General features: G+C 35.6%; 1 protein-coding gene across 2 annotated transcripts in view; it reads left to right on the top strand.

The window, feature by feature from the left end:
- DCN (decorin) overlaps positions 1–15,420 on the top strand; it is a 37,069-nt gene extending 21,649 nt beyond the window's left edge. For both annotated transcript variants that reach the window (XM_079937190.1, XM_079937191.1), the window contains exons 4-8: positions 23–236; positions 1,055–1,168; positions 5,424–5,517; positions 8,871–9,009; positions 14,510–15,420. In XM_079937190.1, coding sequence (XP_079793316.1) covers positions 23–236; positions 1,055–1,168; positions 5,424–5,517; positions 8,871–9,009; positions 14,510–14,704 — 756 coding nt within the window. In that variant the 3' untranslated portion in view covers positions 14,705–15,420. The remainder of the gene's footprint in view (positions 1–22; positions 237–1,054; positions 1,169–5,423; positions 5,518–8,870; positions 9,010–14,509) is intronic.
- Positions 15,421–19,157: the final 3,737 nt, after the last annotated feature.

Consider the following 19,157-nt stretch of genomic DNA (forward strand, 5'->3'; position numbering starts at 1 on the left):
TGCTTTTGTTCACTGCCTACAGACGTTGATTCTTATCAACAACAAAATTAGCAAAATCAGTCCTGGGGCATTTGCACCTTTGGTGAAATTGGAACGACTTTATCTGTCCAAGAATCAACTGAAGGAATTGCCAGAGAAAATGCCCAAAACTCTTCAGGAGCTGCGTGTCCATGAGAACGAGATCACCAAAGTGCGAAAGTCTGTGCTCAATGGATTGAACCAGTTGATTGTCGTAGGTACAGATATTCTTATAACTCTAAGACCAGGCAGGATTCAAGGTTCACCTTAAGAGATTACAAGTAAGCTTTAGCTACAGGAAGGTAAATTAGCTAGAACTTACATGTCTTAATACTATAAAAATAACAGTAGCCGGGCAAGGAGAAATGGGATTTTGAATCTGTGCCTTAAGACGTTTTTATTCTTGTCCTTGAGGATCTGAGAATGTGGAAAAAAGCTCTAGGGCAGATGCTCCACTAGCTGCTGCATGCCCAAGGTACAGGATGGAATTAAGTAGTGCTTATTAGAGATACTTGGAGGATACCTTTCTGTTGTGGGAATTTGTTCTAGTCTGAACATCTATAAATCATTTGCTTTAAAAAAATGTGTTCTAAAGCTTTTCTCTATGTGTGGTAAAATATTTGTAATTTTATAATTGGCTTAAAAAATCCTAGATTCAAATTATTTTAACAATATTTTAATATATCTTAGTAAAGTAATTGCCCCATAATAAGTGTGATTTGTAAACACTTACTTTTATTGATTTCTAGGCAGACCTGTGTATGGACCTTAAATAATTTTGTTGTTATCGTTTTTGCTACTATTGCTTTCTCATAAATCTTTGGGGTTTTTTGTTGTTGTTCATTTTTTGATTGTTTTAATAAGGAAAATTTTTACCCCATTTGCCATCCCTTTGAGAAGCATGTCCTTTAATTTCTCTTTTGTTTTTCAGGCAAGTTGTTATTAACCCAAATTTCTTCTTGTTGAACAGACAGTACTCTGACTTACAATACCCTCAAATTGTCCTCTAAAAGCTTTGCACTTATTGCATTTGTAGAACTTGGCACCAACCCTCTGAAGAGCTCAGGCATTGAAAATGGAGCCTTCCAGGGAATGAAGAAGCTCTCCTACATCCGCATTGCTGACACCAATATAACCACCATCCCTCAAGGTGACGAAAATTCTCCAAAGCAATTTGAATATCTAAATCCAAAGGCTTTGACACTGAAAAATGGTTTTGGAAATTTGAATGGTGACTCAAGCGGCCATCTATCCCTCGAAGTGTTTCTACTGAACCTAGCTGACCACTGGGCCCTCTAGGCTCACAGTAGAGATGCCTAGACTCTTTCACCTATAAAGTCTCTTACATCTAACATAAAATGTAGGTTAACACACAATGATTTTATATTATAGAATTGTGATATCACAGAAAAATAGTACAGTTACTTAAAAAATAGAGTGCTTTAGTGGTACTTTATTAAAAAAAATGATACGTGGAAGTACCTCTGATATTGAGCCAATTTTTACTTTGAGTCTCTGATCCCTTAGTGAATTCCTTTCCATCTTAGGGCATTCTAGTCATTACTATCTGAGTAACAGGACTCACAGGGGTCACATTCTTATTTAAGAGTGGTGGTGTGTGTTGTAAAGAGTGTGGATTTTGGGGGTCATTTGCATGAGTTCAGACTGTCACTAATTGGCTCTACGATCTTGGACCAGTTATTCAACATGTATGACACATTTTTAAATCTGTAAAGTGGTAATAATATTAACATCCACTTCATCGGGTTGTTTTAAAACTAAATAAATAGAGAACTATCTGGCCTGTAGATAAGTAGTGGATTAATATTACCTTCTATTATTCATTAAAAGTGTTTTAAACACTCCTTTTGCCTAGGCAAAGTACAAACACTGGAGACAGGGCAGTGAGTAGGATGTAGACCTGCCTTCAAGGATCTTATTGCATAGAACAAAGACAGGCAAATAAACAGCAGTCATCATACAGTCACAGGGGTAAGCTCATCGTGCTAAGGCTTAGCCAGGAGAGGCACATAAGCCAATCTTTGTGACAGAAAAGGCATCAAATCACCAAAAATAAGTTTCTCTAAGTTTACATTTTTCTGGTCCCAGGTTTTTCAGTCTCACAAAACTGCCTCTGTATTCTCAAATTTTCCCCTTAGTCTGGCCCTTCCTCAACTTGGATGTCTTGTTCTTGAATTGGGTAGAAAATATAGGTACTTGCCCACAGAAAACAATTTCCCTTTACTGTGCTTCCACAGAAACTTCAAGTCTAGAGAGTACGGAGTCCATAGAATGTTTCCTTACTACCCCTTGCCCTTCCACAGTCTTTTGGCTACAAAGTATGTTTTTGATGCCCATTAATAGCAACTACTGGTGCAGATGATAGATAGATAGATAGATAGATAGATGGAGATTGAGTTATAGTTCACAAAGTACTTTCATGTTGAGTCTCTGACTTGTTACATGTAACAAGTAATTTTTTAATCCCCAGTGCAAGGATTTTATATTTGTAACTATATTTTTAATTTATATTTACAATAGTATATTTTATTATATATATATACATATACATATAATTTTCTATATTTATCTTGCCTAAAGCCTTAGAGCTGTAGGAGGTGAAGTAAAGTAGCTAGAATTTAAAGTCCAGGTATTTTTCACTACTTGATGCTGCCAGATGATTTGCATTAAGTACAATCTTTGATTTTGCCGTCCTTCTAATTACATCTCCTAAATATACCTCAGTAACACATTTCATCACTTAGTGATCCGTTTTCCTTGATTTCTTACATGTGTCTATCCCTATGCTAGGTGCTCTTTTCTCATCTTCTCTAGCTTGCTTTTATTTACTAAACTCTTAATAATATTAAAATCATAGTAAGTAAGTTTTATTAAGCACTTGTGCCAAATGCTTTTCATGGCTTCTGTTATATGAATCTCAAAACAATCCTTTATAGTAATATTATCACACCTGTCTTATAAATGAGGCAAATAAGTCTTAAAAAGATAGTAAATTGTGACCAAGGCCTTAGAGCTAGGAAGTGGCACAGCTGGGTTGTGCTGGGCTGACATCAGAGCTCATGTGTTTGACCATTTCACTCTGCTGCCGTCTTAAGTCCTTCTTCCTGTGAATATTTATGCCTGTGTCATGTATGAGTCTACCTTTCCTAGGCTGGGACCCTTATGCCTGGATGTCACCACTTTCCAGGAGTCTTAATTTCCATATACTGTGTCCCATCACTGATGGACATGAAAAGGCCATGGAGGAGTAGAGAGATTATAAATTCACACTCTGGAGTTAGACCAACCTGGGTGAGAGGCTTGACTCAATCATTTAGCTGTTTTGTGACTTCAGGCTAGTTATTCCACATCTCTAAAACCTCAGTTTTGTTACCTATAAAATGAAGGTATTAGTGCCTCCTATCTTCTAGGATATTTGTGAGGATTAATAGATGTATCAATAAATAAGACTTGTAATATATATAGCGTACTTGGCCCAAAGTAAGCTCTCAGTATATTTTATCTTAAAAATGGAAAAGGAAAAGAAAAAAAAGTAATTTGGCTAAATGCTATAGTGGCATAGGCTAATGATATTCTTTATAAATTTGCCTCTCTCCATCCCATTGCAAAATTTCCTTCCACAGTCAAACTTCCCATAACTTTTTTTTTGGAAACTGATGTCCCACAAGGGAAGACACTTAGAAACAAGGTAAGAATGATGGATGAGATGATAATTGGTGTTCCAGAGACACTACATTTTTTTTAATGTCTTTTCATAGTGATAGGGAAAAAAGGACATACACTCATTGCTTTGTCATATACTCACTTGCTTTCTTTATAGAAGTATTTTAAAAATCCACATTTATTTATTCTAAGGAGACTCAAGTGGTTGAAATCCCTTATTCCAAGAGTGACTGATTTCCTGACATTTACTCATAAGAATAATGCCATTGTTATTCCATTTCCTTCATTTAAGAACATGTTATTTTAACTCTCTTTGGCCATCTGGGAGCATATTACTTTCCCCACTTAGTAGCTAGATAGCCTACAAAATGGGTAATTGTGAATCTCTGTTTCCTCACTGATGAAACGAGGTTAATGAAAAATAATTTATAATTGAAAAAAATTACATGAGCTAAGTTACGAAAATGCTAATCTCAGTGTTCAGCACATAACAGACATTTAGTAAGTAGAAGTTCCTTTCCTTAGTATCTCCCACACAAATCATACTACTATTGAGAAACTAATAGTCATTTTCAAATCAAATATGGAATAAACTTTTACATTAAATAGAAGATCTTGACAGAATTCAGTGGGTTGCAATGAAAATTTCAGACCAAACATAACCTGTGATTTTCCAGTTTTATTCTTTATGGACAACCAACCAATACTATTGGGTTGGCCAAAAAGTTCTTTCGGATTTTCCTGAAACATCTTACAGAAGAATGAACTTTTTGGCCAACCCAATATCTGCTAAGCAGATGTTAGTTCTACATGTAACCCATTTGCTATTTTCTTTGTAGTTGTTGCTGTTCTTGTAAATGGAACAATATGCCATTTAAAAAGCTGTATAAAAACCTAATAGAGTCGCAGATGGCAGGAGGAAATGAAAATAAAAGATTTAAACTTTTAAATTTACATTACTAAATTTTTAGAAGTCGTAGCCATTCACGAAGTACTATCCAGAGGTTTAGTGGATACTTTGGATTTAAAATATTTTCCCCAGGTGCCCCACATATGGCAGATCACTTGATTATAGGTCTCTGTACTCGTCTTGTATAAAGAAACAGTTTTGATTTTAAAGGAACAAGTAAGTGTTAGCTCTTGCTACACACTGTATTACAGAGGCATTTGATGTTTTCATGGAAAACTTGATTAAAACTAAAGCCAGCACAGTATATAAGTGTTAGTTATTAATTATGCTCATTAATAAAATACCTGGTTAAGTTTGTTTGTAGGTTGAACTTATACATAATCGCTTTATTGTAGTGCAGATGCCCATCTCCTCATTTTACAGTTATTATCCTTTGTCAATGGCAGTGCTAGCCCATTAACAAAGCTGTAAGAAACTAATGAGATTCAGGGTTTTTCTTCAGTTCTACAACTGTATCCTGACAGTGGCTAAGACAAAAATCTACTACATGATAAACCCAGTCCATGTTTTTGTCATAATAAATCTAGGAGAAAAGCAGAAAGGGCTTGTACTACTTCCCAAAAGATATATTATTGTATAAAAGGGATGAAGGAAAAAGATGAAAAGCAAAACTGATGAATCAGATGCAAAGAAAATCCTTTGAAACTGTATGTCTTTTGGAAAATTGATGGCATATGTTCTCATTAAGTCTTTGTACATTCTCTAATTACATTTATCTGCTAAGTTAACTTCTTATATTTCCATATTGCAGGTCTTCCTCCTTCCCTTACTGAATTACATCTTGATGGCAACAAAATCACCAAAGTTGATGCAGCTAGCCTGAAAGGACTGAATAATTTGGCTAAGTAATAATATTCTTTCATAACATTCTATCAGTAAAATGGCTAGGTATATTGTGCCTATATGCTCAGAATTAGAAACATGATGATTGATTCTTTTGCCTAAACCACATTTTTTGTTGTTGTTTCTACAAACCTCAAACTTCAGCTTGCCCAATTATTAATATTAAAAAAAACTAATGAAATAGTGTTCTTATCATAACCCCACCAAAATCACCCTTATTTTTTATGAATACCATATTGTTTTTAGATTAATTTAGATATAAGTACAAGATATTTGATTAAATCAGTATATTCATTCAATCTGTTTTAACTTGACTGTATGAAACAGAAGGCTAAGTAAATTATAACATAGTATTCAGAATTTGAAAATGTATTAAAATGAAAGCTACCAGACATGGGAATATTGGGCATCTCACAGTACAGTACAGAATAGTTATCATGAGATTCTCTAATTCCTATTCTCTAAAGAGTGTAAAATGTCTCTGGACATTTAATGTACTCTAAAAAAAACTTTTTTTCTGAGCCTTCTTAACCTTTTTTTCCTTATAGATGATCACTAGTGCCCATCCTGCTTTCTAACCTAACTTCAGTCTTTCTGTATTTGCGATGTGGTGAAGCAATAAAAAAAGAGTGCTGGCAGACCCTTTCAGCTGTCTTCAAGGAACACTCTGCTCTTCATCCACACGTATTGCTGAATGTCCTTACAGAGAAGCACAGGGTTGTACCAAATTGGCTCACTCCTTTTTTTGCGTATAAATTTCATAGTGGATAAATAAATATAAAGCATATCATTTGTCTCTGAGGAATACCTAAGAGCAGATGGATATATAATGCAGTTTTTCCCATTTCTGTGGGTATCCCCCAGTGACCCGGTGGAGCGTGAGGCCTGAAGGTGTCATATGCATGTGACTATAGCTGCAATATATAACCCTGGTGTCTCAAATGATAAGAAATCCTTTATCTAAAGCTATTTTAATTACACTCTCTAATGAAGAAGATATTTTTCAAAATACTGTTATGCATTACCTACCTTTCTATGTTGGTTAGGTCTCTCTAGCTGGAGAAAACTGTAGGAAGATAAGTTGCATTGTTTATTGTGTAGAACAATTGCATTGTTTATTCTGCATTGTGTAGAACTGTCTTTTGGACAGCTATTATTATTGGATTATTATTATTATTAGGAGGAGGAAGAGGAAGAGTAGAAGTAGCAGTTGGGATTGACCATGGTATAAAATTCTAAATATGGTAAATCAGTCGTAATATTTGTGCCATTTTAGAAAAGTAAGTTTATTTTGTACTGAAAGTGGTATGGAGATTTTGAGTTTCCTCTCTTTAATATAAAATCATATGCTTTGTATCAAATAGAAGCATAGAAGTATAAAGAGCTAATAAACTTTGAAAAGGTCAATAGAAATGAAGATTTCTGTTTAAATGGATTTTGAATTCCATTCATTAAATCAGAGGAAAATACCTCATTGGCCAACAAACTTTCCCAACTCTTGAATTAACTAAATACATTTCTCTTTGGAATCAAGTCCAGAAAAATCCATCTATTAAACCATCAAATCCTTATGTTTTTTGCTCCTCACTGATTTTGGAACATGAAGGGTATTTTGGTGATGAAAATCAAAATTGAGGAAAGGAGAAAAAAGCAGCCACTGATCTCAGAACATTGTTGCAGTGCAAATATTCTGATTAGTTACTAAGAACAAGTGAAGAGAAAATACTATATGTCCCTCTGCAAAAAAATAAAGTGTTTTAATCAGGCAAACTTCCCTTTTCTTATTAAGCATATATATCATCATCTCCCCTAATAGGTGGAATATTCTTCGATGGAAAGAATCATGGTGGTTTTTGAGCCATGTCTCCTCTGCCCTCACAAGCCTAAGATAAAAGTCTTTAACATAATAGGTTCTCAAAAACATTTGATGAGTGAATATAAATTAATCATTGCAAATGTAGTTTACTTCAATAGATAATTAAGATTATTATATTCTAAGAAATGTATTAGCCCAAATTGGATATGGGATTTAGAGTGCTATAAGAAATAGAGACATGATTCTGAAATAGAAAAGGAAAGACCAGAAACAAGAGATGGAAGTTTAAGACTGGGAAAAAACAAAATATTATGAGACAAGATGCCAGGTTGATAATCAATAGGTAAGACAAACCAACTGTGCTATTAATAGCCTAAAATCAGTACACTTTAATCTCAGTTATTTCAAATACCAAGTCATGATTAAAATTGGAAGAATTTGGTTACCTAAACCAACATCTAAATCCCAAAAGGGCTCAAAGATCTCAACTAGCTGAAAGCAAGTAGGAATCATCCCACAAAAAGGACCCAAGTCTTTTTCACTAAATTTGAAGGAATCCAATAGTTTCTTCCCCTTTCTCTTCCTTGGAACTTTCTGGTTCTCTTCCACAACCTTGTTGCCTCATCTCTCTCTGCCCTTTTGGATTGACAGAACCCTGGTTCTGACAGAGATTTATTCCTAGAATGTTGGGTACACAAGTTTTGTCTTCAAGTCAACTTCTTCTGACTTTTGAATCCCATTTACTGTGAGGGGACATCACAGCTGCAGACTCTCACTTGTTAAACATCTAATTAAAAAAAAATACAACCCAAAACCTTGAGTGGCATTGCATAAGAAATGTCAGAGGGGCCAAGATCAGGGTCAGAGATCAGGGCTCTAGAGGCCAAGAATGTTGGCACCAGGCATATTCTGACAGTTAACAGATGGTCACTGATAAACTCAAACAAATGTAAAATGCTAATTCTGTTAACCTTTTTGGCAGGTAGGTTTATTGACTCATTAGAACCTTTCACTTTTTATTTACAACAAATAAATTTGCGTAATAAATATACAATTGCTTGGTTTACAAAGTGCCAGAAATGATAATGTTCCTTTCATTTTTCTCTCAAATGAATTCACTGTATTCATTATACAGTCAATTCAGCAGCTATTCATTGATCATATCAAGCTCTGTGTTAGTACTGGATATACCACAAGACAGTCACTTTTCTCAAGGCAAGACGCACAAGTACACAATCCTTAGAGTTTTACAAGAGGGTGATAACAGGATGCTATATGAGCATTCACTAGGGGTACACCGTATCCAGCCTGGTACTGTCAGAGGAGTTTTAAAGAGGGTAACTCTGAGCTGAAACCTTAAGAACCAATGGGCTCTATCCAACTCAGAAAGTTTGGAAAAATCACATTAGGCAGAGGTAACAGTAAGTACAAAAACAAAACAAAACAAAATTCTTTTCCTATTGACTTGATTAATCACACAATGCCTGTAAGAAGGCATCCACGTGTAGTGTATCCATTCGTTTCTGTTTTCTGTTGCAGGTTGGGACTGGGTTTCAACAGCATCTCTGCTGTCGACAATGACTCTCTGGCCAACACTCCTCATTTGAGGGAACTTCATTTGAACAACAACAAGCTTATCAAAGTGCCTGGTGGGCTGGCGGATCATAAGTACATCCAGGTAACGCAATGCCACTAACTATTGTGAGGAATATCTAGGGAGCAAATCCTCCCTACTGGGATGCTAGGAGGCAGGAAGCTCTGCTTAGAAATTCTTTTGCAGAGATATTTTTAATGTTTCTACATATTCATTCTGGTTTTGTGAAATCTATAGGTTTAAATTAGTATTACTTTTTTAAAATTAGGACTACTGCCTTGAACGTACTATAATGCTTGCTTCCAGAATGTAATATTTTTTTTATGAAGCAGGGTAGTTTCAAGTCACAGATCAGTGTAACAAATACATACTTGTTGGAAAAGATGATATCATCTGTAGTGCATAGATATGGAATAAAATAGTAATTGTAACTTTTAGCTTCAGCAGATGTCATATAGGTCAAAAGACAGTGTTTATCTATTGATAGTAGTGTGACTGACTGAATTAACTTTGTACAGATTATCAAGTTATAGTGTATTCTTGAAGATAAGAAGATATGGTTCAGTGGCCCACTATGGTAATATAGCTTTACAGTCCATAAATCTATAAATGTAAAGCGTGCTTATTACCTTAAATAATCATAGTAACTTCATATATAACAATATAAGATTTCCATTGTTACCTTGAGGAAATTAAACAAACACATTATTTAAATTATATATTTTTAAAAGATCAATAGTGTGGTCATCGACAGATTTTACATATTTGTATATTTCTTCTAATTTTTCAGTTTTTTTAAAGATTGTATTTAAATTGTTTCTTTCAGAAATTTCAGTAGGTACTTAGTGAAATCATGGTGATTCAGAAACTGTGTCTTAAACGGACACTCTTTTACAGATAAAACCGTTTTATAAAGTTGACCTTTTGGTAATCTAGTATCTCAACTTCTTTGTTTGGGGTTCAAAATGGGTTTATCCTTTACTCTGCTGTCAACAGTGTCAATAAATTTCTGATCTCTTTTATTTTATTGAGTTGTGCCAAACCCTCCAAATTAAGTTTACATATCACAATTTACATTAGCTAGCTTTCAGTAAAGTGTAAGAATTCTACATATGAAGATGAAATTAAAGACGTTTTATTTCATGCTGATTCATTTTCAGTGGGTCTTTGGTGGTGGTGGTAGAGTGGTGAGTAAGCGTAGCTTGGAGCCACAAGTAAAACCAAGATGCTTGGAGACCTAATAAAAATAGCTAATGTTGTCATTATTAAGGTTTTTGTTGGTGGTGGGCTTTCTTGTTTGGTTGGTTTGGGTTTTGTTTTTAGATCTCAGAATAATAATTTTCATCTTCTTAATTACTGTTTTTCAAATTTTAGTCTGGACATATTACTGAGTTCATAAAATCAGTTTAAAAGTTTCATTTGGAACATCCCATGAGATGGGATGGGATAAGTTGAATAGAATAGAAAATATCACTGTAATTGTAAGTATTTTATAAAATTTTTGTTTCATATGCATAGATCCATATATACTAAAGCTCAATATATAGTGTGTGTCTTACTGTGGGTCACAGAGAAAAAATTCTAAAACATTCCATTTTGAAATCTTTGTTGAATATCAGCAAATCTCATGGACATTCACACAGAGCCCCACATTCAGAAGGACCTCACTCTTGGTTTTCCATCTCTAATTGGCATCCATGTACCCATTTTACCTGCATTTCTAGAGGGTCCCAGGGGTTTCACCTACTCTACTTTCTTTTCTATATCTATATAGTCCAATTATTTTTAGCAAAATCATGTAATTATTCAACCATCACCACAATCCAGTTTTAGAACATTTTGATTACCTCCAAAATATCCCTTTTATATATTTCTACTTGTTCTTAATCTCATCCCCAGCCACGGGGAACCATTAATCTACTTTCTGTCTCTATGGATTTGCCTTTTCTAGACATTTCATATAAATGTAATCATACAATGTGTGGCTTTTGTGGCTGGCTTCTTTCACTTAGCATAGTAATTTTAGGTCACCCATATCATAACGTGTGTCAGTAATTCATTCATTTTTATCGATGAATCGCATTTCATCATATGGATATACCACATTTTGTTTGCTAGTACTACACCTTTTGATAACTGTAGGTTTTGATTATGTTTAGAAATTAGAAATGAAGGCCGTCTAACATTGTTCTTATTTTTCAAAATTTTGGCTATTCTTGTTTCTTTGCATTCCATTCAGATTTTAGAACCAGCTTGTTCATTTCTTCTCAGATAGATTGCTAGGGCTTTGATAGGAGTTGTGTTGAATCTGTAGATCAATTAGGGGAGAATTTTCCTTGTAATAACATTGAGTCTGCCAATGCACAAACATGGGATATCTCTCTATTTTGTCTTTATTTTCTCACAGCAATATTTTGGCATTTTTAGTGTGCAAGTTTTACAATTTTTTATTAAGTTTGTTCCTAAATTTTGTATTATTTTTGATGCGTTTACCATAATTTTATTTTTGAGTTTTTTGTTAGTTTATAGAAATTCAGTTGATTTTTGTGTATCTTTCTTCTACCCTAGTGCTGTGCTGAAATTGTTTTTAGTTGCAGTAATTTTTTATGAATTCCTTTGGATATTCTACATTCAGGATCATGTAATTTGTAAATAAAGAGAATTTTAAGTATTCTTTTTTATCTGAATTCCTTTAATTTCTTTTCCTTACTTCATTGCATTGGCTAGAATCTCCAGTACAATGTTGAATAGAAGTGATAAAATTAGACATCTTTGCCTGGTCCCTAGTTTAAAAGGGCAATCAACCTTTTGCCATTCAGCATGATGCTAGCTATAGGTCTTTTGTAGATGCTCTTTATCAAGTTAAAAACATTCCCTTTGATTTCTAGTTTACTGAAAATTTTTATCATGAAAGCGTTTTTTCAAATGCTTTCTCTTTTCTATTGAGATGATCATGTGATTTTGTCCTTTATTCCTTTAATATGCTATATTAAACTAATTGATTTCCAGTTAAATAAGTTTTACACCCTTGAGATAAATCATGCTTGGTCTTGGCCATGGTGAATAGTCCTTTTATAATGTTGTGAGATACAGACAGTTTCCTAATATTTTGTTAATTTTTTTGTCTATATAGGAGATATTTAATTGTAGTTTTCTTTTTTGTGATGATTTTTGTTTGGCTTTAAGAAAATATTGACCTCATAGAACAGGTTGGAAATTTACTTTCCTTTTTACACAGACTAATACTTTCTTTATGTCTTGATATTTCCTTCTCTCGTTTTCACTATTAGCCATAAACTCTCACCAAACACCTCTCTCCTTTCTTGTTAATCACTTCTGAGAAATGGAGAATGGTCAATGACAAGAAGAAATTTTCAAAGTTTGAGAATCACACACACACACACACACGAACCTCACAGATACTGTTTTGATTTTAATATTCCTTGTTTCTATTTTTGTAATACATCTATTGTTCTCCTTCTAAACCCTTTCTTGATCAAGACCCTTTTCACCAGCATATGAGTGCAAGTGTTCTGGTAGGTGGAACAATATTTCAAGTCAATTATTATTATTATTATTTTTTGCAGTACGCGGGCCTCTCACTGTTGTGGCCTCTCCTGTTGCAGAGCACAGGCTCCGGATGCACAGGCTCAGTGGCCATGGCTCACGGGCCCAGCTGCTCCGCAGCATATGGGATCTTCCCGGACCGGGGCACGAACCCATGTCCCCTGCATCGGCAGGCGGACTCTCAACCACTGCGCCACCAGGGAAGCCATCAAATCAATTATTTTAAGGGAGTACCTCATAGGTTTTATAGCTTGCTTTAGAAATTATTGCCTTAGCATTATATTTTAGCCTTGGTTTTATGATCAATTCACTTCTTATTCTTCAGAATTCACATATAAATAATGGGAGTAAAAACTCATTTCTATAATTCTTTTTAAGTCTGATATTAATTTCCCTAAGAAAATCTATGAACAAATTACCATTATCTTAAACATAACCATAAAATATATTTCAGAAAAAAATTCTGATGAACTATAACATTATATTCTTTGAGCTGAATTTGTAACATAGAATACATTTTTGTTAAAATTTCTTGGTTTATATATTCCAAATGCAGTGACATTCAAGCTTTTCTTAGAGTTTGTGATTTTTAATTTCGATTCTAATACTCTATACCCTCTCTTACTTCACTATATATTACTTCCTTATTTTATATAATTCATTAAAAGGTCTACCATTTTATCTTTGCCCTGAAAACATAACATTCCATGTAGACACAATTTATGAAATAACCATGAATTCATTCATTTATTCATTCAACATATATTTGTTGAACACCTACTCTGTTCTAGTAGACACTGGAGATACAGTCACGAACAAAACTGAACAGGTTTCCTACCTCATAGAGCTTTTATTCTAGAGGAGGAAAACAGACAAAAAGCAAATACATGTTACATAGTGATCATTACGCTGAATAAAAATAAATAAATATAATTGGAACAGAAAATGGCAGAATGGGATAGTCAAGAAAGACTTCTTTGGTAAGGATAAATGAATTACATGAGTCAGTAAGACTTGGAGACATCTTGGAGAAGTTTATGCCAGAAGGAGGAAACAGTGTGTGTCAACCTGAGGAGGGACCATCCTCTAGAGAAGAGAAACAAGTAGGTTAGGGTGGTTGGATTGAACAGTGAGGAGAGATGAGCTCAGAGTAGAAGGATGCCAGATCATGTAGGATTTGTCAGCCACTGTGAGAACTTTGGATTTTACTCTGCATAAGATGGGAAGCTGCTGGGGTATTGAGGCAAAGATGATATAACTTGCTTACATTTTTAAATAATTGGTGAAAGGAAGGAAGGAAGGGAGGGAGGGAGGCAGGCAGGAGGGAAGGAAGGAAGGGAGAAAAAGAGAAAGAAAGAAAGAACAGATTTCAAGAAGGCAAAAGAGGAAGCAGGAAGAACAATCAGGGCAACTTCAGTAATCCAGAAGGAAATAATGGTGGCTTTGGATAAGGCTGTAGGAGTAGATATGGGGCAGAACTAGATTATATGTGCATTTTGAAGGTTGCACTAGCGGGATTTGTTGATGGTTGGGCAGAGAGTATAAGAGACAGGGAGAGTCAAAGATAATGTCAATGTTTTTAGCCTGAGTCATCTGGAAAGACTGAAATGTCATATACTGAGATGAGGAAGACTAAGGGAGGGAAAAGCAAGATTAAAAAGAGAGAGAGAGGGCTTCCCTGGTGGCACAGTGGTTGAGAGTCCGCCTGCCAACGCAGGGAACATGGGTTCGTGCCCCGGTCCGGGAAGATCCCACATGCCGCAGAGTGGCTGGGCCCGTGAGCCATGGCCGCTGAGCCTGCGCGTCTGGAGCCTGTGCTCCGCAACGGGAGAGGCCACAACAGTGAGAGGCCCGCGTACCGCAAAAAAAAAAAAAAAGAGAGAGAAATCAAAAGTTTGGTTTGAGAAGTATTAAGGTATTTAAACTGAAGGATGAGTGTACTAAAAAAGAGTATATACGTGTATGGTCTCAATATATTTAGAGGAAAATAACCATGTGCCATTATTTTGGGTTGTAGGTTGTCTACCTTCATAACAACAACATCTCTGCAATCGGCCCTAACGACTTCTGCCCACCTGGATACAACACCAAAAAGGCTTCTTATTCCGGGGTGAGCCTTTTCAGCAACCCAGTCCAGTACTGGGAGATCCAGCCATCCACCTTCCGATGTGTCTATGTGCGCTCTGCCATTCAGCTCGGAAACTACAAGTAGTTCCGAAGAAAACCCTCGTTTTTATAACCTGGCAAAATCCCGTTAACGTCACTGCTCAAAAAAAAAAAAAAAAAAAAAAAAAAAAAAATGAAAGGTAGATACTGGAAACCTAACTGCAATGTGGATGTCTTCCCCACATGACTTATTATGCGTAAAGCCAAATATGCAGTTTAAATAATTGCCTACAATAAAAAAAAATATTTTGCCTGCCATTTTCAGAATCCTGTTTTGAAGTTTATTATTGATGTTAACTGAGCTATTGCAGATATTCTTATTTCACTAAATGTAAAATTTGGAGTAAACAATTTAGTAGAGCTTTTAATTTCCCGAAGAAATCAATAAAAATGGTATCAATCTTCTGTAACTCATAGGGGGGGTTAGCGCCTTTGACATAGTCTAGCAATAATGTATTCATCCCCATTATTACTGATTAAGCCTCATTTGAGTGTGTAAATTCAATACAGGCTATGTAAAATTTTTGCTAATGTCATTATTTTGAAAAAAAATAAATTCACAAGTACATTTTAAATTACTATTGTATAAAAGCGTAATTGTAAATCTTCCCTAACCTCAATTTTCTGAAGAGAGTAAACATTGCTTTCTTAATAAAAACAGCACACCTTTTCAAGTTCTTAGGTATGTATTCTACCTCTGTCCTTTGACATTTGTGCATTATAACTTACTTTATCTATATTCAGTATTACGCTGATAAGGCACAAAACTGACTTTCTCCTATTGGTCTAAAAAACCAATATTTTTAGTTAGTAAATACTAAATCAATTTTAAAACTATTATGTGTGTAATCTGCCTGAGCATTTCTGTACTTACTAGATGTATTAGAACTATTTCCTGCATTTAGTTAAACCTTCAATTAAAAAATTTTTTTTTGCAGGATTTAGAAATAACTATCAAAGAAGACCATTCAATAAGCCTGGGGAATGGGCTGATTTACCAAGAGTAAATATTTATCAAAAAAATACATTTATGCTATCATCATCTAATAAGTAAACATGAGAAAACAGTTTATTTCTTTTATTACCTTGGGTGTTTCCTGATTGTAAATACTGAGACCCGGATCCAAACTGGTAACGATAAAGGGAAATACAAAACAGTCCTGCTATTAGATGAGCCTCTAGTGGAGTTTCTCTGCAATTCTTTCAGCTTTGCCTTCCTTCATTACATTTTCAGGCTGGCTTCCCGTATGGTTGCAAAATACGAATCTCCTCCATCATTTACCCACATACAAAAGCATATTAACACAAAATTTCAGGAAAAGTCATGAGATTCTCTCTCATCATTACATACAAATTTCACAACCCTATAGAGTAAATGAGTAAATACTATTGTTATTCCCATTTTGTAGAAAAGTAAACTGAAGTTAGGAGAAGTTAAATAACTTTCTTATAGTTAAATACCTGGTAAATACCTGGCAATAGAGCTTTCTCTTTTAACTTTTGTACAAGTCAGAGTCTGGTAGAAAACAGAATTTACCCCAGAGAATTTAAATGAGGATAATTTAATGAAGGGACTATTTTAGAGTGTGCAGAGTTTATGGCATGAAATTAGGGATGGTGAGGCACCTAGGAATGGGCAATGGAGGAAAGGCATTCTCACCCATGTGGCTAAATGGACAGCAGAAGAAATGGAGTTTTTGGAGCTAAGTGAGAGGACAGCCATGGAAGGTTTCCATGCCCAGGCAGCCATGTCCCTGGAAGGATTGCAACATCCACCAGAGGTGAAGTACTGAAGCAGGGTATCAACCTTTCTTTCCTTCTACTTCACATCCTTTCACTGATCAAACCTAAAGGGAAGATAACCATCAAGAAAACCAGGAAGATTAAGCCTCTTCCTGGGGCAGAGCAGAGAAGGGAGGGGAATGGATCTGGTCAGGACACTCAAAGAATAACTAGCCCAAACACTATAACAGTATCCGTAGGATGATTGAACAAATTCCACCAGCCTCAGCTAAGCATTACATTTACATCATTTGTCATCCCAGGCACTTTTTATGACCCCAATTATTTTACACTTTTCTGCATTGATCAGAGGTGCTAATAAATACAAAAATATTTGATGAAACTTTGTCAAATGATTAGCTAAATCTGGTTTTCCATTATGATACAGCAGACTGTTTTTATAATGGCTCTGACTAAAACAGAGTTCACTTATTGAAAGAAATATGGTTAGTATTAAAAATCAAAGAGTAAACAGAAGATGCACACTGTCAATATTAACGGGCAGCCAATTATGTTTTGTACATAAATTTGGCAGAAAACCAAGAAAATATTTGGATAATTATAAGAATCATGAGAGGGCTTCCCTGGTAGTGCAGTGGTTAAGAATCCACCTGCCAATGCAAGGGACACGGGTTCAAGCCCTGGTCCGGGAAGATCCCACGTGCCGCGGAGCACCTAAGCCCGTGCGCCACAACTACTGAGCCCATGTGCGTGCCTAGAACCCGAGCTCCACAACAAGAGAAGCCACCGCAGTGAGAACCGCGCGCACCGCAACGAAGACACAATACAGCCAAAAATAAAATAAGTTAATTAAAAAATAAATTTAGAAAACAAGAATCATGAGAGTCAGAGCACAGGGCTCTAAACTGTTGCCGTTAAAGTCATATTCTCCTCATACCAGTTACTGCCTGGAATGTACAAAGCTCTGTACGAGCTATTTAATTATCAAGTGATCATGTTAGTGATATTTATTCATATTCTATTATCAGCCAATAAATGGAAAATGCTATTTATTGCTTTAGCATACTCTATTCATTCATTTGTTCATTCATTCAATAAACTAGCACTGAATATATTGCAGACATGAGATAACTCCTGGTAGAAAGATAAAAACAACAACAGCAACAGTAGCAACAACAGATATTTATTTCTAGAGTTTATTCAATGCATACAACAAATTACCAGCTTCTGTGTTTGGCTCTTTTTGGACCATGTCTACTTATCACAAAAATTCCATAAGAATGTCCTATTTCCATTTCACAGATGATGAAATTGAGATATAGGAAATGCAGTCAGAATCATAGCCCTGATCCAGTTAGGGTCAGCCCTTGCTTGTGCAACAGTTTATGCAATTCATAGCATGTCAAGACCAAAGGTGACAGTCTTAAAAATTATGAAGGGAATCTATCCATGGTTCTCAGCAGTTCCTCCACATTGTGTTAATAGGTTAGAGTGTTGAGGTGCAGGTACCATAAGGATAATCACTATTATTTATTGAATACTATGTCTTAACTGTATATAAAGTATCTTATTTAATGTTTACAACAGCCCTGTGGGCTCTGTATGGTTATTTAATATCCCTTTTACAGATGAGCAGATGGAGCCACAGAGAGGTCAAGTAATTTTCCCATGGATACACAGCCTGTAAGTAAGAAAGGCAAACTTTCCGTCACTTCAGTGTGTTGCTTTCTGCTGCTTTAGACAAGAATGTGCCCAACAATGAAGGATCACTGAACATCCATAGCATCTTCCATCTTCTTTGCAATAGTGTGCAGGGCTATAAAATAACGGGCATCCCACCAGTCCAAATTAGTGTTTTCACATTTCAAAAAAGATAACTTTGCTCATACAAATTGAAAATATTGTACAAAAACTGTTCAACTTTGAAAATGTTCTATATCAATACTGTTCAGTACTGTATCCACTAGCCAAATATGGCTATGGAGTACTAGAAATGTGATAGAATTGAAGAACTTTTAAATTTTATTTCATTTTAATGAATTTTAAGTTAATAGCCATATGTAACTGGTGGGTATCATATTCTAAATACTCCCAATGACTTTAAATATGATTTTCATGGTACAGAGTGGATTTTTATTCATGGAAAAGTATTTACTAGGTCTGTGCCAGGCACTGGGGATATAAGAATGAATAAGATGCCATCTTTGACTTTAAGGTGATCAGAGTTTAACAAAGGACACAATCATTTAACCCAACAATAGAAATACAGAGGGATAAATTTTATCATAGGAGTATATGCAAGTTACAGCAGTAGTTCAGAGGATCTTCCAAGCGTAGGAGAATAAGCACAGAGGAACATGGAAGACTTCACTGAGCAGATAAGTGTTGAAGTGGATTTTGATGAATGTGTGAAGGTTCAACAGGGAGATTTGCTGGGGACTAAGTTCGACCACTCAAAAGTGTACATAAGGGCTTCCCTGGTGGCGCAGTGGTTGGGGGTCCGCCTGCCGATGCAGGGGACACGGGTTCGTGCCCCAGTCCGGGAAGATCCCACATGCTAAGGAGCGGCTGGGCCCGTGAGCCACGGCCGCTGAGCCTGCGCGTCCGGAGCCTGTGCTCCACAACGGGAGAGGCCACAGCAGTGAGAGGCCCACGTATTGCAAAAAAAAAAAAAAAGAAAGAAAAAAGAAGTGTACATAGCACGTCATCTCTGATCCACTGGCATAAAGGAGGGTTTGCTCCTTTACTTTCTTCTG

The sequence above is a fragment of the Stenella coeruleoalba genome (genome assembly GCF_951394435.1).
Source record: "Stenella coeruleoalba genome assembly, chromosome: 11".
NCBI lineage: Eukaryota > Metazoa > Chordata > Mammalia > Artiodactyla > Delphinidae > Stenella > Stenella coeruleoalba.